The 25120-nt window shown below is 39.8% G+C and overlaps 1 protein-coding gene across 4 annotated transcripts; it reads right to left on the bottom strand.

Moving 5' to 3' along the window:
• Positions 1-4867: 4867 nt before the first annotated feature.
• Positions 4868-23250, bottom strand: rbbp6 (retinoblastoma binding protein 6). 4 transcript variants are annotated; one of them, XM_008415732.2, is made up of 20 exons: positions 22664-23249; positions 20744-20849; positions 19638-19686; positions 17540-17584; positions 17343-17431; positions 17137-17233; positions 15366-15505; positions 15059-15231; positions 14783-14886; positions 14507-14665; positions 14208-14362; positions 13584-13686; positions 13437-13503; positions 13280-13322; positions 12886-13206; positions 11372-11488; positions 8673-10700; positions 7682-7820; positions 7178-7272; positions 6226-6356 (listed from the first exon to the last, which is right to left on the bottom strand). In XM_008415732.2, the coding sequence occupies exons 1-20, from the start codon at positions 22827-22829 to the stop codon at positions 6317-6319; spliced, it is 4236 nt and encodes a 1411-aa protein (XP_008413954.1). In that variant the 5' UTR covers positions 22830-23249; the 3' UTR covers positions 6226-6316. The 4 variants fall into 4 exon arrangements, with proteins under 4 accessions (XP_008413952.1, XP_008413953.1, XP_008413954.1 ...); XM_008415733.2 differs by lacking the exon at positions 6226-6356 and adding an exon at positions 7392-7467 and having other exon boundaries at positions 7202-7272; positions 22664-23250; XM_008415730.2 differs by lacking the exon at positions 7178-7272 and having other exon boundaries at positions 4868-6356; positions 22664-23245.
• Between the last annotated feature and the right edge of the window lie 1870 nt (positions 23251-25120).

The raw sequence follows: 25120 nt of genomic DNA, 5'->3' as shown, positions 1-25120 counted from the left end.
GCACAGTTCTCCAGGAGAAAAGAAAGAAACAATGATTCATCCTGTTGCCTTACTTTTGATGGGCTTCACGCAGAGACGCTTGGGGGGGAAAAAAGGCAGATGGAAAGCAATGTTTCCTTAAGAGCTATTTATCCTTTCAATTTCAATAGCGCCTTTCAGAAACAAGGCATTTCGTAGTGCTTTAAGTCATAAAAACACAAAAATCATAGAACGCACAGTCAACAATTGAGACGTTGCATTTTGTTGAGTGCCATCTTCACACATCAGACTCATATTTTACTAATCAATAATTTATTCGTAGAAGCAGTTGGCTTTTTTATACTTGCTTTCTTACCTTTTTCCCCCCATCTGTCTTATTAGCTTTTCTATTTTAATTATCCAAGTGTTCAGTAGAACGACTTCAACGGGTTGCTGACTTTGGTTTCCAAAAATCACACACACACACACAAAATGTAGAAGAAGTTTCTTTGTAGAATAAAGGTGTGATAAATGTTTCCGTTTTTCCAAATTTTGTAGATTTTGAAGTAAATATGACCAAATATCCCGAATCACAAAAAAAAGAGAAGAGAAATAACCTTTTAATCAGATTGCAACCCAAGCGTCATTGGCGCAGCGTCAGGCCAAATCTTACAATGCTTGGCAGTCGTCATATTTATTAAAACAATTACAGCTTTCTTGATGATAACAACCTCCATCCACGATGAAACCGATTTGATTGAGAGCACCGGAACAGCTAATTAGAGCAGTGATGAGTCAAACGTTTTCATTTTGGATCGCTTCAGTGTTTTCCTGCTTTGCAGGGAAGCCGCTTTGTTTCGTTGTCGCCGCACACAAAGAGACAATCTTTCTTGTTTTTGTGAGGAAACTGCCCAAAACGGAGCAATTTAATTATTAAAAAGAGATAGTTATACGATAGGGAACCAGGTCCTGTTTTTAAGCACGTTACTATAAAAAAAAAAATAAATACTTGGTTTGAAAAACTTTGCAGAAATATTGACACCCCTGGCATTTTTTCCCTCAGTTCATCATGTAACAATCACTAACTTTGGATGCTTTATAGGATTTTTATGCAATAGATCTACAGACAGTTTGGCATGATTGGCAAAGTAGATGGAATGTGACACACATTACCGTTTTCAAATAATCTGAAAAGTGAGGCGTGCACTTGCATTCAGTCAACTCTCTCCAGCGCCTCCTGAAACTCAGCTGGGTTTGATTCCTACGGTTTGCGATCATCAGTTTAAGTCCTGTCACAGAGACTAGATGTGACGTAAGTTCGGACTTTGACTAGACCACTTCAACACACAGAAAACAGAGGTGAGGCTGCATGTCAAGTCTAAGTCCTGCTGGAAGGTGAACCTCTGTTGTTTTTTATTAAGGTGTATCAGAGTAAAGGGGCTGAATACATTGACGTAGTGGTGGCTCTTCCTGATGCAGACAAAAAAAAAAAAAAAAAAACTTTGGCTCTGATGCATTGTTAACGGGATGAAGGGGTGAATTACCACCTGCATTCTTCACACACAAAAATGAGACTTAATGCATCGCAACGCTGAGAAAGAAAAACTGCTACGTTAATTAGTCAGAGGCCGCCGTCTCTCATACGGAGGTGAGGTGGGATTTAAACCCCTTCTTAGACAGGACATTGCCGGCCCTGGGCAAAGGCACACAGTTCGCTGCAGCCTGAGAGGCTCATTGTTATTCTGCACACAGTTGTGGTCACAGACAGGGCCAGGCAGGCAGGAATCCGCACACCCACACTCACACACACTGTAGGAGGGCGGAGGGGGGTGCATGTTGTCAGGACACCTTACAAATGGTAAATTCCACACAAGATTAAGAAACACAAAAGCAGATCTGATTTGCATGGAGACAATTGCACAAGCTGCAGCACACATTCCATCAGTCCCAGAGAAACATCTGCCCTCAGCAGACTCCCTCACCACACGCCTCCCGACATTGAAGAAACCTAAAGCCTCTCCAGGGTCTCGGTGGCGTTAATGTTAACGCGTCTGCACAGAAGGACAGTCCGGCATTGCCGTCCCGCTCCGCGCGTCTTAAACTGGACTCTGACGTTCGTTTCGCAGACGAGCCACAGCCGTCCAAATGAGGCCTTGAGCTCAGAGCCTCGGTGCGTGCGGCTGATGTGGAAAGCGTCACGTGTTCCTCGCCGCTTCTGATACGAGAAAGTTTGAGCAAGTTTGTTCTACACACTGCTGATGTTGTGATTTGATGTATTGCACATCGAGTTAGAGGCAGAACTGCACTGGGTACAATCTGCTACTTATGAATAATTAAAGGAATCTTTAAAGGAAACGTTTATGATTACAACTAACTTATATTTGATTAGGAAATGAGCAGCGTAGCGATAGGTTTGAATCCTGACAAGCACCTTTCTGCACGTCTTTAGTTTGTTTTTTCCCATGTTTGGCTCTCCCGTACCTCCTTCTTCCCGCTGTCCTCGTTTAGCTTCTCACAGGTGTGAATTGTGTGCACGGCTTTTTGTTCTAGCTGCCTCGGCTTTGCCATGCGACAGGCTGTTGACTCGTCCATGTTGCACCTTGGACGAGTCAACAGCCTCGGCCTGTCCCAATTTACACAGGACGTGACGAGGTACATCCCCCTCAGAAATGACTTTGTTGCACTTATTGAAAGCTAAAACAATTCCCAATGATATGTTAAAATGTCATATAACCATATGTATATGATAGACTGTATTATCTGCACACCCACTGGTAAGAATCAACTCAATAACTACAACTGCAAAGCTCCCAAAACTGCCCTAACAAGTGTTTGCTGATGCAGCCGACCCTAAACAAGCCAATTTGCATATGCCCACACACTCACACACACGCACACACACAGCCTGGTGCTCTTCAGGCAGACCTGGCACCGTGCCGGAGCCGAAACGTCGGCATTCATCAGCAGCACAAAGAAGGGAACACGGATGAAAGACAGAAACAAAGCGAGAAAAGGAACACAAATAAGGAGAAAACAGGCAAACAGGAAGGAAGTTGCTGCAGCGGATGTCGCGACGACAGGCAACAACATGAGGCTGAAGTATAAATCTGAGAAAGAATACCTCGTTTCTTGTTCACACTACTTTGGGAGGGCAGGAGGGATGTTCCTCTTGACTGCTACAAGGTGGACCTGTCTGCCTCCCTGGATCTTTATGCTTTGCTCTAATCTTTTTTCCCCATTTCGCCCTTTTCTTTCTCTACCCAAATTTGGCTCAGTGCAGATCCCTTCCTTCCTTCACAACACTATTGCTGTATAGACCTGTTGTTGCCTTTTAGTCTGCTTCTGTCTGCTGAGCGTCCCACACCAGACATAACACACAATGAAGCACAGATGGACGTTATTTTCCCAGTTTGCACGTCCCAGAGCAAATGGGCAAACAGAAGAAAGAACACACCGAAGTTTAGTGGTCGACGCCGAGGATAAAAACAGCAGAGGATACCTTTTTTCTTTAAGCTCTGAAGACGCCAGACTGTCCCGAGTGTCCTTGCATCCCTCTGTCAAAGGGCTGGACGGTGGCCAAGTCAGGGGCATCCCTCACAAGCGATTTTCCCGGTTCGGTCCCAGCATCCCTTGGCGCTGGTTTCCTCACTCAGCAACACAACATGGAAAACACAGAAAGGCACACAGGGGCTGGATATTTGCCATTTTTCATGCAGCGAGTTAATGAAGCACAAAACGATTGGGAAGAAATCAGCAGCACGACGATCCCATCCAGCGCAGACAGCAGCGTCACTGAGCGCAGCTTTTATTTTGGTGCAACACAAAGTCCCGTCTAAAAATGATAAATATTAGCATCCATGCATGCTCATCCTTGTCTAGGTACTGGTTTATGCAAGATTTATGTGTGAATTAAACAAAAACAGTATCTTAAATGAGAATGTGTTTTCCTAGGTTATAGATTATTTGAAGGGCTGCTGCAGGTCATATTTATTTATTGCTATTGGATTTTGGCTTCAGGGTGTCCAGAAAGTTTTCCAAGGCTGCCGCCAGATGGAGGCGACAGATAAAATTGGGCTGACACACTAATCCCCCCCCAAAAAAAAGGCTTTGAGTTTTTTTATGCTGCCAATAAGTCAGTATCACTTTTCAATATTAAAATTTTAATTTAACTAAAATCATAGGTTGCCATAAAAATCAGTTTCTCAGCAAAATCAGCGTAGCATGCAAGACCCAATCCTAATGGAGAAAATAAAGGAAATAAAACTAGTAGATGTGTTAACTTGGTGCATTCAGTGGTTTCTTATATCTGTTCTGGTCAGGAGGTCCAGGAATTTGATAGAAAGATCCTGCGAAACAAACACAAAAAAAAAATGCTGGAGAAACTCATGAGTCTTTATGAATCACAGGCCGTCATGATGCACTGGTCGGTATTCAGTAGGTTGTATTATTTTCTTTTACTTTTCTTGACGTTTTGCAAAACCTGAATTTTTTATAACCTATTAGAAGTTTTAATGTGTTTGGAGTTTGCTAATGTTGGAAAATGCATTAACCTCCCATAATTTAAAAATTATGGGACATTTGTAGGATGTTAAAATGTTAAAATAAAGGTTTAAAATGAGCATAATCTAGAAAACTATTTAGATGGACAATTATAATGAGTTAATTTCTAACAAATACATTTCAATTTTATCATTTTTTGTTTGACAATTCAGATTTTAATAAGGTTGCCATTTTTGATTTTGTCACAAATGCGTTCCTTGCACTGTAAAATGTGTTATCAATTTGCTAGACTCATAAATAAAAATAAAAAAAGAGCTCAACAACATTTCATATATGGTTTCCTTTTTATTTTCTCCAAACAGGAAATACGAGACTTTTTTTCTTTTAAATAATTAATTCAGCAGCAATTTATAACATTTACAAAATTAAAAAGAAAAAAAAAAAAAAAAAAAACAGCACAGAGGGTGGAAATCATAAATATTCACAGTATCAGTTCTGAATCAATCACAGTTTCTTTTTAAGAATCCTCCTCAAAATAAATTTCTGACTCATTTCCTGTCGGAGAGGAAGATCCCCATTTCAGGTGTCGCACTACAGCAACGTAGCTGCTGGTGGTCGTCAGTATGCCACGCATGTGCAAATTCAAGTAACTTAAAATTGCTCGCAAACATTGTTGACATTTGATTCTGCACACATTTTCTTTCGCATCATATTTAAAGTGCTTTTCCTTCACAACCTGTCTGCAAGCGTTTGGCTTGATGCACGTTAGATTTGACAGATCTTAATGTGATACGGAAAGTACCCTGGTTATATAATAATAAAAAAAACAATTATTGGAATAAATCCAGGCATCTCTTTGGTCAGGAAAGGAAAACATCATTCAAGTAGTTTTTTTTTGTGTCTAAGAGTAAAGAAAATGTAACGGAGCAGGAACTCTCCTCTGGCCTCGTCGACGTTGTGTTTTAACTTTTTCTCTGCAACCTGTGGTTTTTCTCTCAGACTTATTCATCCCTGCTGCTCCTGCGGCTCGATGAGGAATAGACGCTGCTGCTGCTACTGCTGCTGGATCTGCGTCGCTCGTCCAGTCTCTGGACGTTTTCCTCCCTCCGACTCCACCCTCCTCCCTCATCTCCAGCAGCAGCTTTCCTCTCCTTTCCCGGTTTCTCCACTTTCTGCATCCTTTCCTCGTTTCTGTTTTTGCTTTGCATGAATTCCCAGGTGGTGAAGCCTCTTTGAGAGCCTGTAGGAGGCTCAAAGGAGTGCGTGCCTGTATCCCTGCAGTGGCTGTAAGCAGGTGGCGAGTGTTGAGTCCCCAAAAGTCTGTCTTTATAGCCATAGTCCGCAGATTGACGGGGATAACTGTAGTCGTAGAAACGGTCTTTGTTTTGAGTATAAGTGTCCAGGGATGCGTCTCTGTGTCTTTTAGCTACATTTTGATCAGGCACATAGGTGGATCTATGAGGTTTTCTGCTGTAACAAGAAGAACTCTGGTCGCTCTCTCTCCTCTCCGTATCTTTTGAAACCGAGTTGAACGCAGTTCTCTTTGTCACTGGGGCATCCCAGTCTCTCCTCCTTTCATCCTCCCTCACTCCTGGTTTTGACCTCTCGTCCTCTCTCCATCTCTCATTAGTTCTCTCTCTGTCCCTCTCACTGCCACAAGAGGGAGCCACACTAGAGTACGACCCAGCAGAGGCAGAGTTTCTCTCCTTCTCCTGGTCTCTGCCTCCCACGGTCACCCTGTTCCTGTCTCTCGCTCTCTCCGTTGATCTGAGACTCTTCTGTTCATTGTCTTCCACCGACTCGACGTTGGTCCTCGTCTCCGACGGCTGAGGCGGAGTGGCCCTGACTTCTCCTTTCGTCACATCTTTTTCAGTTTTCTCCCGCTTGGAGGGAGGTACCTGGAAAAGAAGTTAAATGTGACGCTTTTGTACATGGAAAATATCCTGCGCACTGGTTGCTCTGATAAAAGAGAAGGCAAAGATAAGGAAGGTGCAAAAACAAACTGAAGATAGTTTGGTGACAAAAATCCATACAAGACATTTGTTTTCATATTGATTTTTTTGTATCTTGTGCAATTCAAACAGCTTGTTAGTTAGCTTGTTAAGAAAAGCCTAAAAAGAAAGGTATTGCCTAATGCATTTTTCAAAAGCATTAGACAGTGAATAGTGGTTTAGTACTCTGTCAAATGCACCAATCACAAATTTTACTCAATTGATTTCAACCAACTTTTTTTTTCTTGCAAAATTATGAATGGCAATTCCTTTTCCAATTTAAGAAGTCAAGAATGAGACCGTCAACAAAAATATTAATAAATCAAATCAACATTTTTTTTCTCATAAGAAAAGCCCTAAGCATCAATGAAAATCTACAATTACAGTTCATTTCTTCAAGTCATGGGATGTACAATGAACAAAAAGACAGCTTTACTTCCTACAGAACATATTATAGTTTACATGAAAATGTAATATGCAACATGTGACATGACTGCCACTTTTTCCATAAGAGGAAAAAACACAGATTTACTGTTGTGCAGCAACAGTAAATCACTTATCCATTCATTCTCTTTCTGAAATCAGAATATTTGATTATTTGTATTCGGTCAGAGCTGCACAGCTATGCAGGCAAACAGGCTTTCAAGAATAAAGATGCTCTCACAGTTCACAACTTTACAGTATAAATGAAAACAATCTGTAGAACGTCTAGAAATGTGGACTCTCACCCCTCGCTCTGAGCTTCCCAAAAGACTGTCTGTTGCTGTAAGTTCAACCTTCCTGTTATCTGGTGAGGACTCACTCCCTTTTTAAAAGTTGCAGCCTGAATGAAGAGCAGACATGCACGCCTATGTGAAAAATACAGTTTTCTGTCTAGAAACTTCTGCCTTCACTTTAAGCCTCTAACACAGAAAAAAAAACAGGTCTAGCACAGTTGCAAACCTTATCAGAACAACCTGTTGGTACTTCGCTTAGTGCGGTGATTCATTAGTAAGAATAGATAGCTGCCAACTGAGGTCTGCAAGATCAAGAATAATAAAAAAAAAAAAAAAAATTGCTTAGACATATCTGGATGAATGCTGAAAATTTAATTTCTACAGCTATTTGTGTTGCAGCTACTGTCAGGAGTCACACAGCCAGATAAAATCAAGCCCTGAAACAAGTTGCTGGTGCCGTCATACTAATGCAGCTTCTTCTGCACAGAGAAAAATAACAACAAACTACTACATTACCTGTAGATTCAGCTGTGTGGGTTCGTTCTGTGTGACTTTAGCTCGGTCGTTTGATTTCTCTTCCAGAGGTTTTCCTCCCGCTGTCGTCGCCTCCTGGCCGCCTTCGGCACCACGGCAGCTCGTTAAAGAGGCTTTACTGCTTTTACACACACACACACGCACACACACACAGGTTTAAATAAAATCATAAATAATTGTAGTGAAGTAACGTATTAAAAAAATATGTAGTGCCTTAGAAAACCCTTTGAACATTTCCACATGCAGCATATTCCACTGCACAGTGTGACAGGAGTCACTCTCGGGCCGCATCAGACTTTAGAAACACAAACCTTACTGTTGATCCCACATAAAGGTTATGCTTCATTATAGGGGGAAAAAAAATGTGGGGAAGAAAAGGTGATTTTCTGAAAAGTGTGGCATGCATTTGAATGTAGTTTAGAAATAAAATCCAGTGAAAGCAATCGTCATCGGGCTACATGACCCTACAGCTACAGCGACTACTCTCAACTTAATGGTTGAGGGAAAAACATAACCAGGTGTTGGACTGATTCACTCAACGTTCAGACCAAAGTCTAAATGAGAAACTGAGGCAACAGTTGAAAACTGGTGTTTATAGAGACAGACTCCATTGAGCTTAAACTATTTTTAAGCAAAATGGATGACAATAAGACCGTATTGATTGACGTGGGCTGAACATAAAAAGCACAACAAACTTTTAGATATTTGGCAAAACTCTGAAAATAAGATACTGTTGTTGTTGCCCCCATTCAAATGACAACGATTTGCTACTTTGTGTTAAATTAACGTCAGACTCTAAAATAAGACATTAATGTGGTAAAATGTGAAAAGTTCAAGGGTATTAATCCCGTTCTGATACTTGGTTTGTGGAAAAGCCCACTGATTATATAACACAATTGAAAGAAAAAGCTAATAAAGTCCCTTACTAACTGTAATTCATAACGAACTTGAAACAGGACTCGGACTAACTGACCTGCTGTACTTTAAAGTGTCGTTCTGTCGGCGGATTTTTGTTTTGCTTCTCTGTGAGCTGGACCTCGCGGCGTTGTTTTCTCTCTGTGCTTCGCCTCCGTTTCCTCTGCCTGCTCCACCTTTCTCTAGATGAGGTAGGACACTCTTGTGATCTCCACAGCCATCTTTTTCTCTCTCTGCCTTTTCTTCCTTTCCCGTTTTTTGCTCCCTGTCCTCCACTCCTTCAAGTGCACAGTGCCATAAATCCAAGTCGTCATCCTCTCTCTTCTTCTCCTTCCCGTCCTTTTCTTCCCGCTTAGTGGTTTTTATGGACACATCCTTCTTATCAACACTAGAGGCAGCTTTGTTTCCTGACTCTCTAACATCTTTTAAAAGAGATATTTTCTCCTGTGACTTAACTCCAGGGCTTGATTCTCTCTTTTCTTTTGCTTCAGTTTTTGTGTTTTCTTCCATAGCCTTCTCTTCTGTAACTCTTGACAGCTCTGTCCTCTCGCCAGTGCAGATCTCCGAGCCAGAAGAGTTCTGCTCAGTCTTCTCATCCTTCCTTTTCCCGTCCAAGTTGATATTGATACTTATCTTCTTCTGAGAAATTACCTTTACCCCTCCTTCCCAGATGTCTTTTTTAGCCAGAGGCGATGCTTCACTCTCTTTCTTCTCCTCCTCAGTACTTTGCGTTCGTCTGTCAGACGACTTCAGGGATTCACTTTCAAGGCTTCTGGGTTCTTCTGCAACTTTAGGTCGGAGACATTTGCTACTTTTAGTCTTAGTAGGAAGATCCTTGTTTTTTTTCTTTCTCTCCTCATCCTGTTTCTGTTTCTTTTTGTCCTGCTCTGATTTCGAGTCAGAAGTCTTGCCGCCTTCGGGTTGTTGGTGCACTTCTGACATATTTGAGTCTGTGCTGGGTTTTGTTTTACGTTTTCTCTCTCTGTTTTGACAGGAGTTCGAACCCTTGTCCTTTCTAGGCTCTTGTTGTGCTTCTAATTTAGCTTTGTCTTTGGGTTTTTCCCTCTTTTCTTTGTATAGAGGTTGATTTGGTTTTAGAAGAGGCTGGATCAATTTTAAAGAGTCGCTGGCAGTTCCTTTGCGCCGTAGCGGCGAGCCGTCCTTGCAGTTGTTCAGCTCAGTTTTGCGCCTCCTCTCGTCTTGCCTGAGAACATTTATGAAGCCGGAATAGTCAGAAGATGGCGACTTCTCTGGTTTTTTCTTCTTCTCCTCGTTTCTCAGGGTGCTGCAGACTTCGACCTTTGTCTTTGCTTGCGGGTTGTCGTCCGTTTTCGCTTTTTGTCGACCTGCTTCCTCGCTGCTCTTTGTTAGAGAGTCTGGTAGACTGCTATCCCACTCGAGGCTCTCCTTCATCTTGTCCCTCAGCTGAACCTGGACCTCTGACGGTGTGGAGGGTCTGTCATTGGAACAACGAGAGGGAGAAGACTGGTCGTCGTTGTCTTTAGGGGATGAACAGCTGTCGCTTGAGAGGTGACATATCGGGGAATGACGGTCATTTGAGGAATTAGAGGGAGGAGAGCCGCTGTAATTAGAGTCCTCAGATGTAGGCGAGCCGTCGCCCTTCCTCACCGTCTCGCCCTCTTGTTTTAGGTAGAAAGAGTCCTGACTAAACAGTGGCGGCGGTGGAGGCGGGGGAGGGAAAGGCAGATGGTGAAACTGGCTGATATAGTTACTGAAGTATTTATCATACCACTCTTGGTACTCCTTCTTCCACTGAAGGTAGCACTGCCTCTCCAGCTCCAAGCAACTTGTGTCACTCAAACCCTTAAGACCTGAAGACTTTCTTGCTTCCCTGGCCGAGCGCTCCCCCCGCCTCTTTGAGCTGTGGCCGCTCAAACCCGACCGCTTGCCGTGGTGGCGGTTCTTCTGGCTGTGGTCCGAGGACGACTTGGATCTGGAATGGGAGCTACTTAGAGGCGAAGAAGACGAGGACGGTGTGGGAGAGCGAGGTCGTTTGTAGCCAAAAGGCCTGCAGGGGTTGGAGTGGCTGTGGAAGGCTCTGTGACCTGAGTGAGGAGAGCGATGCCTGGAGGGAAGGAAAAAAAAGAAAAGAAATGGAGTTGGACAATCTCACTCAAGGCAATACTGATGTTTCAAGGATGAAAGCTGCATAAATAGCTAAAATAAAATGTGAGAGAGAATTCAGAATGTGAACTTTGCAATCATTTTGCATGTAATTTAGCGTAATAAAATGCTGTGCATCATCAGTAAAAGCTGATTATACTTTTAATTGCATAACAATTGTTAACCATGAACTGCCAGCTTATGAAGAGACAACAGGTAGAAGAGAAAAACTAGAGTTGCTCCACCATACCAAGTTCTTCTTTAGTTCAAGAAGGCTAAACTGTAGACAACAACATGGTTACGGCTTTGCAATTCATGTAACCAGTGATTGGATTAAATTCAAAAACAAAGAACTTGAGAGTCCAGAAGTGAGGTCAAGTCTCAAGTTAGGCTTGAGTCTTTTCTCCCAAGTTCAAGTCAAATCCCAAGTAAAGAGATCAATCTACCAAGTTAAGTCCAAAGGTCAAGCCATGCAAGTTGAGTCAAAGACCTGAACTTTAGATTTCAAACAAGTTATTCTGGGTTTGGGCATCCTGTGCCACATGTCCATAAAACTGCAGGGAGATTCTTACTGCACTTGAAGTGGTCTTTAGCCAGAAACAAAACCCCTCATCGAGCAGGAGAGAGAAATACCTTGATCTGGAGCGGGAGCGGGATTCAGAGCGACTGGATGATCCAGAGTAAGAGCGGGACGATTTGGATTTGGAGGACTTGGAGACAGAGTGAGAAAAGGACCGTTTGTGAGGCGACCTGTGTGAGAGAGATGAGAGGATATATCCAGGAACTATTCTTAAGTATCAGTTCTTGGAATTGATTTTGTTTTCAAGAGAAATCTTTTTTTTTCAGATCAAAGAAAAAAGAAAAAAAAGAAAAACAGACCTGGAAAAGACACTACTGATACTTTTCTGATGCTCTATGGACAATATTTTCCTCTGTCCAACATTAATCTTACATCTCAACGAGACTGGAGACACTAAAATAAATCTTAGGTTTTTCAGCTTTTGCAGTCCCCACCTCAGAAAAATGAATGACTACTATCCTGATATTGACTTAATTTCCCTCCAAATCAACAATCTACTAATAGTGAAACATTTGAGGAAAAAGGAAATTTATCACAGAAGAACTGGCTTCCATCTGCAGTGTTGCTCTCCTGAAGTATCGGTCCACATTGTAAGTAAATGACAGACTGCACCTTTTCTACTGGTTCACAGAGTCCCATTCATCAGTGTCAGAAGTAAAAGACGAGGCAAATGAGCAATGCTGCTCATCTTGTTATAGTACGGTGTTGTAGATCTATAGACTGATTCTTTTCTACAAACGGCAGCAGCTGCTAAACTCGGATGTCTGAGTTGATCACTCAACCTCTAAACTCAAGTAAGTTCAAAACAGAGATCGCACAATGCAACCCACAGAAACCAAAGGATCTATTACCAATAATTGAAATGTTTGTTTTTATTATTTTCTGTAGAAATCAAACTTCTCTCCACTCTGACCTGGTTTCCAGGTGTTTTTATAGTTGCAAAATTTCCTGAAATCCACACATTGTTCTCACATGTGGCTCAAGCATTCTGCTGCAGCCATACAGTGAAAAACATTTGGAGAAATTTGATAAAAATGCGTAGCTAAGAAAAAAAAATAAAAAATTCAATTTACTTCTCAAAATAACTGATTACCTGAATGCTAGTTTTTAGGGGAAGGGATTTTAGCTAAATTGAAACTATGATTTACAATAAAATAAAGCAAATACCGACCATGACATGCTGCTGTGTGGGGAGCAAACTATGTCTAAATTTGAATTGGTTGATTTTATAGAAAGGTTTGACAAGTTGTTTCAATGTAAGTCAAAAACACTCGAATTGTTGGGGTTTGCTTTACAAAGATATTAAGACATTAAATCTAAATTTACATTTCTTATTTCCAATTCAAAACAACAAAGTTATTATATTCTCCAAGAGCGGCTTATGTTACTTGAAGAATTTGGACAACACGTGACCCGCTGCTAGACTTTAAAAGACGTAAAGAAGCTTAAGAAGAATTTATGAAAACCTAGTGAGTCTTAGTACTGCATCACTGAAACGCTTTAGGAATTAAAATGATAAAACATGGCTGCCTGGGATAGACGTCAAACATCTGAATATTTGCTTTACCTTTCTTTTTTCTTCCTCTGAAACATGTACCACTCCTTGGGGATTAAAACAGGGATAGATGATGTGGTGGAGGAGGAGCAGAGGGACGGGAGCGGGGCTCCAGGTGGGATTGGGAGTTTCCAGGCAGGTGTGGTCGGTGGGTATCCGGGGAGGTAGCTGCTGAGAGGCTGGTGTGTTGGAACAAATGTGTGGAAGGGCGGCGAGCGAAACAGAGGTGAGGGTGTGGTCTGTAGTGAGGAGTACGATGATGAAGAGGAGGGAGTTCTGTGCTGTTCTGAGTTGGATTCAGTCAGGCTTCCAGCAGGATAAGTGGACACGGTGCTGAGGAGAGGAGCAAAAACATCTCAGACCCAAAGAGACGGAATTAAAACCAGAAATGTTCTCAAACACACACCTGTCCCTGGAGGTCAATGAGCCAGAGTGTCTTGTGGTTGAATCTGTGGATAAAAAAAAAAAAAATCGATTTAATCTAATTACTAATAGAAACAAATATATACCAAAAAAAACAACAAACAGAAGAGAATATAAAATTACAGATTAAGAGTTCTGACCTGAAGACGGTTGGCTTTTTTTGACACATAGAGTCTGTAGCTGTTCTGTTCCCTCCATAGAGTTTACCTGACGAGTCAGAAAGATAAAACATTATTAAGAACAGACAAAGTATGGTCGTGTGTTACATTGACATTGAGTCTCCTCACTAGTGGGATCAGCTGGGCAGGAGCAGCAGGCAAATCTTTATTAGAAGCCAGGCCAGATGGAGCAACGGCTTTTAAGTCATCGGGAGTCTTTTCTGGTTCCTCACTGAAGAAAAAAATGAATACCTTCATTTTTATTTCCATAGTTTATTTATAATTTGTCAAAGAAAACCTTAGAAAAATCAAACCTGTAATTAGATTACATTTATTCAGTGGAGAAATAAATGATTTTAGCAGATTTCCAGGTGCCACCATTGTTGGTAACAAAGCAAGCCATTTAGAAATGTAATTGAAGAATTTCCTTAATTTATACAAATTGATCAGATTTTTATTTTTCATTGATCCTGTTTGCAACTGTGCCACCAGTAAGATCTGCTGGAGATTTGTTGAACATTGTAAAGTGAACTATAGATTAAATGCAAATAATATACATAAAACCTTTGAGAAAAAAAAAAAAAGCAATAAATCAAAACAATAGTAATAATAATACTAAAGAAAACAGTCAAGCGTGTCAGTAAGCCTGTCCATGAAGATTCAAGCAGCAAAAATGGTATGTCCTTCACCTCCAATATACACTGTAAAATTACAACTCGTATTGTCCTTTATCATTTATGTGTGATTATTTACATGTTGGACGTCACTCCAAGGCTTTGCTCAGGCTGGGTCGATGTGCTCTCGGAGGAGTTCTCAACAGGGGAAGGTTCTGGAGTTGCAGGGCGGCCTTCGGCGCTTTGTGATAAGAGCGGGGATTTTTCTGGTTTAGGCTTGCTCGCTATCGACTCCTGAAAACAAAATACGACGAGAAAAACTAACTGAATGAAAAAAAGCTTGAAGAGAATCAACGTGTTGTATTTTAACAAATGATAATGGCTTCACAAAAGTGCTAGATGCAGACAAGAAACTTCATGTCTGAGTATATTATTTACCTGCTCACTGCAGGGTGACTGGAGAGGTTTCTTGGTCTTGTTCTGAATGGTGGAAGTGGTCAGAGTGGGGACAGGGCTTGGCTTTGGGGTAGCATTCTGAGACAAAGACGTCCTCTGGATTTTGCTCGAGCCTCGTTCTTTTTTAAAGTTATTCACAGCCTGCGTTGGGTGTTACAAAAACAGTCAAATTATTGCAATGTAGGCATTTGCATACAAACGGAGGCCTAGACTAAAGAGATGGATGGAGTATTACATTCAGGATGTCTGTTGACTTACCTGTCTAAGAAATTTATTGGCAATCAAGGTATCAGGGGAGACGTCCGATTGGCCACATGTGGGGCACACATGGGTCTCCGACTCAAGCAAGGCAGTTCGAATACCTGGATGCAACAAAAATGTTCTGCTTTTCAACACAAAGGTTTAGCAGGATTTTTATAACTTTGGGGAAGGAAACTGGTTCTCTTACACCACAAGTAAAGTTAGTCAGATTTTAAGTGTAGGGTGTGTGTGTGTGTGTGTGTGTGTGTGTGTGTGTGTGTGGTGCAAACTCACAATCGTCACAGTAGCTGTTTCCACAGCAGGGTATGACCACAGCGTCACTCAGCAAATCATGACAGATTAAACAGAGGAGTTCATCAGGTACGGGTTCTTCCTTTTCTTCACATTTAGGTTGCTCCTGTGGAATAAAAGGAGGCTTCTCCTTCTTGCCAACAGCATACGCCTCACTGCGATGGTAGTAAGGGGAAAAGCATCAGGTCTATATGCAAACCTACTCACTAAATTGTTTCATCTGACACAAAAAAGGAAAGAAACTAAACTATTCATACAAAATAACAGGTCAACTTTGTTCCAGACTCACGCATCTATGGCAGGAATTGCATAACGTCCACAACTGGTCAGCATGACTCCCTTAATATTCGGATCGTCCACCTCAACCATGAAGGATCGAGGAATTCCTGTGCTCTTCTTTATCCTCGGAGGAGCCTCAAAATTTTTATCCTGCAGTCAAACGCTTTCTGTCAGATTTACTGCAAAGCATCATGCAAACTGGATTGTAAACATCCAGTCCAGTGTATTTAACCAAACTTTGAAAACCATGAAAAGAAAACAGCAGCTTAAACACATTGTTGCCTCAATGTGTTGGATAATTACACTCATTTCCTCTAACAATCTCCATGACAAGGCGATACATAATACTCCATTTGAAGGACAAGGATACCAGGAAGTTGAATAAAACACATGGCTCATAACTGGAACTTTGGAGAACTTGTTGACTTGCAGAGTGTGTAAAGGCACATTTCAAAAAATTTTAATGTTGCACAAAATTGTAATATTTCTCATCCGTCACCTCAGAAAGCGAAACCGTTACTTTATAGAGATTTATACACAGTAAAATATTTCAAGTTTATTATTTTTTACCATTTTAATGATTTTGGTTTAAGAGTAATGAAAACCCAAAAATTCAGTATCTCAGAAAATCAGAATATCACATCAGATCTAAGATGTAATAGATCTCAGATGAAGATGCATGTATAAACCAGTCACTTGATTCAAGTGTGTTGGAGCTGATCTAAAACTAGCATAGCACCGGCTTGAAGATGGGAGTTGGACACCACCGACTTAGGTTTTCTGTATACATTTGGCTTCAGAAAATTAATTCAGATTCACGCTCTATTCAATTCTACGACAGAGTATTAGGGCCATAATAAGAGACAAAAAATTTCAGACAATAAAGTCACAGCATTACAAGAATAAAGTTGAAATTATACGAGACGAGATTATTGTAATATTCGTAATATCCGAACGAAGTCTTAATATCCCAAGAAGTACAGGAAGAAAGTTCAGTCATAAAATTTTGATGAGTCGTAATAAAAAGGGAATAAAGTCATAATATAACAAGAATAAAGTTGAAATATTACGACTTTATTCTCGTAATAGTACGACTTTATACTACTAATTTTAGATATCGTTTCATTTTTGTTAGCGCAACTCTAATATTCTGTTGTACAATTCACTGTTACAAATCATATTTATTAAAAATAAACAAAGACAAATAACTACTGGTTAGTTTTAAAGTGATTTGCATCTCCAAAACAAAGTTGTTGGTGGTTGATACGACTTAAGCATTAAGCTGGAGAAGAACTGTAGGTTCACCATAAATCCAGCAGCCTGGTGCCCTGCAGACAGTCCTCTGGGGTCAACCTGAAACTGTTTAATTGACCTCAAGGGGTTTGGACATTTCACTGTCAGCTAAAGCAACACTGCTGCCAACAGACAGGCCTCTCAGGTGACACTGTTGCCTTTTTTATTTCTTCTTAAAAACAAAACTAAAATATTAATGCAAATTATCTGCTTTTATAAGTAAGGCATGGTGCTGAGCTTCATATATCTCCCTTTCACTGACCGCAGCAGTCCTTTAATTAGATAAAAAACTCATTATAACATCACCGGTGTGTTGGAGCTGATCTAAAACTGTATCAGCTCAAACGTTTGCTCAGTCAAAAAGGCCTCTAAAATCTCACAAAAAAAACCCCAGAACATTTGCATTTTGTCTATCTACAAATCTGCCTGACGTATCCAGAAACACTTGAGATGCAGGCCTGTTCAGAGAGCACATATCATGCACTTACCCCACTCCCCGGGCAGTTCCTGATATGGTGTCCACTGTTCCCACAGCGATAGCAGGCGTAGTTTTCTGGAAGGGTAGGACCAAGCTTTGAGTTCATCCTACAGAATAAAAAAAGGCAAGGAAGAACATGATTAACAGCAAATAAAAAAAAATTGTAACTTGATCAATCTTCATAAATTCAATAGATGACTATTCTGAAACACTCACTTCATCATTTCACAGCTGGACTGATTCATCATAACTCTGATCTTATCCTCTTCTGAGACATCAGCTTCAGCCAAGTTAGCCAACTGCATCTACATGGAAAATATAAACGACATAAAGTTAGTCAAATTTACTGCAGTTTGTTTTAAACTGGTGCAAAGAACCCCCCTCTAAAATACACAAGATAAAAGCTGGCATACCTTGGAGAAAAATGACAAAGCCCTGGTAGAGCTGGACTCACTGATCTGTTAAAGTTGGGAGAAAAAAAAAGAACATTATATTTTTGAATTGAATGAACTGAATTAAAACCACTCTTATAACGTGGCAAGGGCTACAACGATGACACAGTGCCCTGCCTGCGTACGCCTACACACGGATCTCCATGTATAAAAGTGTAAACTAACTTTTTCAGAGACTTTGCAGCAGCTACTTAAAGATAATAGCAAATATCAGTGGCATTTGTATAGATCTTTATGAAACAAGAAATTCTGTAAAATACAATAGTGGCTCCAAAATGATAATTTAATTTAGCCAATGGTATGTTACAAATATTACTGCTGTATCAGTTTGCATTAGCTTTATTCTCAATGAAAATGTGACTAAGCTGATGTAAATACTTGCAGAAATGAGCAAATTAGTGAAACTTAAACTGTAAAGTTAAAAATTTTATTTATACCATTTATTTCTTTGCAGTTGACAAAAACAATGCATAGTTCTCAATTTTTGCTTTAAAAGAAATATCTAAATTTTAACCCCCTTTTCTCTGATCTTTTCTAAATATATAATTCAGTATAAATGCAACTGTTCTTTGAAAGCCTTAGAGGTTTGCTATAAAGGATATTAGTAAAATATCATCATAAAGAGTCCATTTAATCCGTAATTGAAAGAGTTTGGTCCAGACTGCCAGATTATGCAAACAGTCAAATAAGAGCATTACTAAGAAGAAGCAATGACATAACTTTGGAGGAGCTGCAGAGATCCATAACTCAAGTGGGAGAAGCTTGGTACATTTGGGGTGTATGTATCAATTCTCCAGCTGTAGCAAAATATATTGGTGGCAGCATCATGCTTGAAGATTTCATTTTTGTAAAAATGTCGGAACCCATATTTTTTGTTCCTTTCCCATCTCAGTCTTTATTTTGTCCATCACATAAAATACTTTGCAAGTTGAGGTTGTAATGTGACATCATGTACAAACATTTAATATGAATACTTTTGCATCTGTACACAGATAACAGTAAAGAGTAAAACATGTCATCTTGTCCATGTGCAATTTTACAGCAACAGTGTTCATTTTTTTATATTTACTAAACAGAACAATGACTTAATGGCCAAAATGTGTTGCGTAACAAAATTGTAAAAAAAACAACAAACAAACAAACAAACAAAAAACATATCCCAGATTTTTACAATTTACTTTATTGAGAAAGCAAACACAAAAAGCTGAGAAGAGTAAGCAGTCCGTGTGAAACGGAAATTATTAAGAGGGGCAGATGCTTCGCCTACTGAAGAACCAGAAAGAATATTAGGTCAGAACATCAATTCATACAATTTTTCCCCTCTAAATTAAACAAAAGTGCAACTCTGAAAAGGTCAGCACTGTAACATTTAGGCCGAGTACTGTCAAATCAGATTTTTTTATTCTTAAAGCTAAAACATTCTTAATCTTCGTTGATCAGACATATGTTTGTAAAAAGTAAGTTTAGTGAATAATAAAATAATATTCTTGTTGGTTAAATAATGTCTGGTAGTCTACAGTTTAGATGCCTGTCATAAAAGCAAGCAGAAAAAGCCCAGCTGAATTATAAAGAGAAAAAAATGTTTTTTAAAGGAAACCCATTGGAGGTGGAGCCGATTTTAAGAGCTGAGGCAGGAGGAGAAACTGCCAGCTGATAGTTGACGGCAGAGCCGTCAACTTAAAACAACAGTTGGGTTTTATCAGCTGTGAATAGCTGGCATGCATGATAATGTCTGACCCACCCATCAGACAGCTCTCACATCCCAAACAGAAATACTGGAAGAGCTCCGACAATGATCAGCGTCTGGTGATTGTTTGAATACCAGCTGAGAGTTTAGCAGAAACTTTCCTGCTTTTCAATTTGGGTTTTGTTGCAAATAAAAAAAAAAAAAAAGAAGGAATTTCTCTTACACCTACATGAACCCCCCACCCCTTCCTCACCCAAAAAACCCTCAGAAAAGTAACTTCAAACCAAGCAATTGAAATGAAACTGAACATAAAGGCATGATAAGTATTTAGCTTGTTATATTACAATGTGTGTGTCATGTTGGGTTACATACCGCTCTATGGGATCCAAAGGCTTTGGGAATCTGGACATCTGATCTTTCTCTGAAATGCAGAAAAAAATGTTTTAATAAACCCTCCAAGATGGGAATAAAAATATATATATTTACATTTGCTAACAAAAGGTAAAGAAAATATGCAGTTTCCTTTGTAGGTGAGTGAGTGGAAAGTAAATATATTTTAGCAGGAGTTCACAGAGTAGCCCTGGACGTTTTCCAGGTCCCCTCTACAAATACAAAGTCCAGGTAGTTGACAGAACCACAGAGGGGACATTTGGTAACTAAGTCAACTTGGAAAGAACTTTCCCAGTGAAATTGCAGGTTAATTAAAATACACCCTTACATCATGCTTACCCATTACCTTTTATTTTTTAACAATCAAGCTTTAAATAAACAGAGTATGTTGCCACATGTAACTTCCATTTACCTTTGAATCCTTACAGTATTTCCTTTAGATAGCTGTAGTCAGTATAAAAACGTATCAGACCAGCCATTATCGCTGACTCAGTCTGTTCCAACTAGAACCTGATCTATGAAAACTAAAACAGCCAGAGTTTAAAATAGCTTGAGAAAAAAAATCAGACTTGTTTTATTCACCGATGCAATAACTGCTGTGCTAATTAGTGTTGAAGCAATATCCTGAGTCACTTAAGCAAAGCAGCCTAAATAGCTGCCTCAGTGTACTGTATAATTACCATTTCTGCTGACGCTATCAAACGTAACTGATCCATAAATCCTGGCTGTAATCATTTAATTATCTAACTTTAAGTCTGTTGAGAAAACCCATTTACTAAGGTGTAACTAACTAAACAAACGTCTAGGGAAATCAACCAAGACACTGGAAGTGGATTTTCTAATGAAAATGTTTAGCACATTACACCAGCCTGACGGTTGTGCTGTTTGAATTCACTCCGATACGTTGGATTAACCTCAACTTTTTAAAATCTTTTTCTCAGTCTACGCTGTTGTAAGCCCGGTTGAATCAGAGTTTTTGCAGTCAACCGTTACTCATCCAGGGGCGGGTTTCGGACTGCTACGGCTGGGTGTTGTCTTCTACAGCAGGCTCGTAAACATCAGTAAGGAAAATTCAAATGCACACATACTTGTGGTTGGTCTTGCTGTTTGAGCTGGACTTTACTCCAATGAGGGGAATTCTCCTGACTATGACAGAGGAGCCTTTGGGGATGTGACCACCATCTTCAGTGAACTCTAAGGGTGAAAGAGCATCAATATAAAAGGGTTAAAACGGAAAAAATTGCAATATTAAGGTTTCCTTTTTGCAATTCTCCATTTGAGATTAAAAAAGAAATTATATAAAAACAGAGTTGTGTAAAGACAATTTGTGTTGCCTAGGGTTACCAGCACCCTCCAACCCTCTTGCCTTCATTGGTCATTGTAACTTGGGTGAAACTACAGATATCGAAATACATGAAAATATCACAAGGGTCATTTATAGTACTAATTGAAGTCAGAGTGAGACTCATACCAGTTCGTTTAATACAGGGATAAATTGTCATTTTTGATAATTATTGCCCAAAGAATTATCTAATTTTTACAACTTACTGAAAAGTATACATGACTATATATTATGTACATTCAATACTTGATTGGGCTTCCTTTTTGCATGAATTAATGCAGTACGGCTTTTAGGGGAGAAGGAACAGCCTGGACATGTCACCAATTTAGAGTAGCTAATTAAGCCAAGAAAATTTTTTTGGACTTTGGGAGAAACCTGGAGTACCCCGAGAGAATCCACACACATGCAGAAAGTCCTCATGACTTCCTACTGCAAGGCAGCAATGCATCATGCCTCAATATTCCATATAAATAAGTTAAACTAGACAAAACAGTGGTGGTTTTCCTTCTCTTTTAAGTGGAAATACACTGCTATTGCTTTTCATTGGCAGGAACGTCACTAAACATGTTTGTTGTTGTGATGGTAAAATGTTTGGAACAGATTTTTTTTTAGGGGGTTATACAATATAAACATTCATATCGAAATTGATAAAAAAGTAAGACTCTGAAACATTAGAGGAGCTATAGCACTAGAATACAACTCAGAAAATATTTGGATTTGCAAGATTATGTCCTACCTTATTGTTTCCAAGTGTGTCACAGAAAAAAAAGATACAAGAAACGCACAGAAACAATACCCTCGACCTGAAGAAACATGGGGATAAGGTTTAAATAATGAAACAAAAACAGGTATTTAGGACACAAACACCCTTCATTATATCCTGAGTACGGAGTGGCTTTCGAAACGTAATCAAGCGCCTTCATCTTTTCCGTATTTTGCGCCTTATAACAAACATTTTTCTAAAGATAAACTTTAAAAGTGGAAGGCTTTTAAAACGTCTTTTACAATTGTTACCAATTTCTTTTTCACTTCATACTATTGTGTCACACAGAATCCAAATTAACTCCCAACGCTGATGTTGGCAGTTGACAGAAAGAAAATATGAAAACATAAAGCATGCGAATACCTCATTGAGACAATGTGGGTCACGTTTTGTATCATTTCAATTCCTGAATCTCCAGTTAAAGGGTGTGCCTGCGTAGTGCTCAGTTTGCTTCTGCATTGTGTTTTTATCTTAAATCATACAGTCTGTGGCTGCATTTAAGCCTTTTGGCCATGAGCAGTGTCTGCCTTTTCCACCCCCTCGACCTTTGCTATTTTTAAACCAACATCTCCTGCAGGATAGCAGCGCTGACACCACTGATCCACCCACGTCAGGCGGTTTAATTAAGGGGCATGAGGCGTGAATGCAGCAGGAATGTTTGCCCATTCATTACACCTCTTTTGTCTCGGTGCGACTTTTCTGGAGCCCCCAGTCAACCTGAAAAAAGAGGCAACGGGAAGCCAGCTCCCATTAGACAGCTGTCAGTGCCGGACCACGTGTTTTCTTTCAAACTTTAAACCGTCCACCTGCATTTTTAACCGTTATGGGGGAAAAAATAGCAACAATAAAGCATATCAAGCTTACAATAACATGCATTTTTTTTTATTCGTTTTATTTATTTACCTTCTTTGGTTTGTGCGTTTATGATCTGCAGGTCGCAGTCCCCGGCTCTGAGCTTCTCCCTGCCCATAATCTGCTTCTTCAAGTCAGTCAGCGAGATGTTCGGCCCATCAAAAACCACCGTGTCGTAGCTGAGTTTGGAGGAAAACTTATAATGAATATGAGCCATACTGGAAACAAGCTAAAAGCCTGCTTCTGGACCGCTAGGAAATTCAACAGCTGGTAGCTTTTCTCCTTTGACAGAACCCCCGCTTGTAACTGTTACAGAGGTGAGGAGGTGGGGGCTAGCCGCGGTTAGCAGCAGTTTGGCAAACAGCGTCGGTGGTCTGCCGCTAACAAGCTAGGTCGTTAATTGACTCCAACTGCCGGATTTAAAGTGGGTCTCACAGGATGACATCTCCCGGTTTCACTCGGAACAGGTGCGCAGACTCAGCCCGGACCGGATTCATTCAGTTTCAAGTCTAATTTTAACTTTTATTCTCGCTAATGTCGCTTTCAATCCTGAGTGGAGTTCGCTGACAGAAACCACCAGCTGTTTCCACAAGCAACGGCTCGTCAGCAGAGTGCACGCACCAAACCGTGCTGCGTTCACGTAAGCTCCGACACCCAAGTTCCGAAACGCGTATTCTTTATTTTCCACATAAAAAACACGGTAACGCTCACAAATCTATGCAAACATTTTCAAAAATTCAAAAACTAATGCCATTTTAAAATCAACCATGTATCCCACTAGATTAAACAAAAAATAAAACAATTTGTCACCCTCCCAGGACATAGTTTGTCTTATAAAGATAAGAATTTCGGAAGACGGTATTCTCTGCGGCAACTCCTTAAAATTGTGTCAGTCACAAAGTGTTGTTTGGACACAGCTGTAACGCAAAAGTAATTTTTTATACTATATTGTTTTACTGATATTAAATAATTGTGTTGATTTGAGTTAATATTATTTCCTTTATAACTTTGTCATAATTTATTTTACTTAAAATACTAACATATTAGTATGAACTGAAACAAATATGTTAAAGTGTAGGTAAAAGTTGGTCATTGTATAAAGAGTGATTGTAATAATAGGTTAACTGTTATATTGTTACAATATTTGTAAGCACTCACCTAATTCTACCCAATTATTTTTTCGGTATTTCACAATTGCCATCTGAACAAGTTTTCTTTTTACACTTGAACGCAGCATATTTCCACACTGTAGGAGTGCACCTGTTTTTACTCTGGAGACAAGCAGGAGACAAGCAAACAAACAATGGATAGCTATTAAACGTGCGTCGTTAACTTGATTTAATTTTAAACAAAATTATTAGTTGCTTTGATTATTTTTAGTAACGTAAAAATTACCCTTTCGGATTAACATATAGTAGCACTCCAAAATATGAAAAGCCAAAAATGAGTTAGGTATAATAACTAAAAAAAAAAAAGACTGAATGTTAAAAATTGTTAATAATAATAATAATAATAATAATAATAATAATAATAATAATAATAATAATAATAATAATAATAATAATAATAATAATAATCAAACTGAAAATGTCCATTAACTCGTTTTTCATGAGCCCACCAATGTGCCACCTAAAGAACCCACTAGAGGGAGACAAAGCATCGTTTATTTTGTTGTATTCCAACGAGCAGTCTAATTTCTTGACACTTAAAGTGCAGCTAAAACATGCTTCCTGATTAACTTGTATTCATTAAAAAGTCTTGTAAAAAAAAAAATCATTGTTATTGTTATTATAATTGACAGTATTTATTTTTTAATGTTTGATTACATCCACTGTGGATGGATATGCCATAAAATTAAACATATCTGTAAATTTGGGTGAAGTTACTAACTATATTCATATTAAGTGTAAGTTTGAGTTTAAAATCATAAAAGAAAGAAGCAAGAACTGTATGAGTCAGAGCTTTACTTACATCACCAGGTTGGTGGTGGAGGGGGGGACACCATATACATACACATGACAACAAAGCATGCAGCCGCTAACGGCAAGCTGGTTGGCTGGATTGAGATAAATGAAGGGATAGAAAGGACAGATTTGAGAAGTGTGTTCTGCTCTCAGCTCTCTTCCTCCTCCTCGGTCTTTTTTTTTTTTGCTTTCTCTCTGTCTTTGCTGCCTGCCTGCTCTGCTCAGAGGAGGGATTTGCCCTATCTTCCCTGGCTTAGTGCACCATCGTGAAAGCAGTGGGTGGATGGGAAGACGCAGAAAGAAGAAGAAGAGGAGGGAGAGGATGAAAGGGAAACAGCTGCTGCCTTTAAACTGACGTTCTTCTTATCGTGATATTATAGAGGATATGTTCACTGACTCAGCCATCAAAGAGCAGCTCGGAAACAATTACACCCTCGGTTTTGTGTGTGTTTGCTGAGCATGTGTGCTTGTGTGTGTGTGTGTGTGTGTGTGTGTGTGTGTGTGTGTGTGTGTGTGTGTGTGTGTGTGTGTGTGGTTTTCAGTC

The sequence above is a fragment of the Poecilia reticulata genome, linkage group LG8, assembly GCF_000633615.1.
Source record: "Poecilia reticulata strain Guanapo linkage group LG8, Guppy_female_1.0+MT, whole genome shotgun sequence".
Classification (NCBI taxonomy): Eukaryota; Metazoa; Chordata; class Actinopteri; order Cyprinodontiformes; family Poeciliidae; genus Poecilia; species Poecilia reticulata.
Note: the sequence above shows the minus strand (reverse complement) of the source record. Positions and strands in the feature narration are given on the sequence as shown.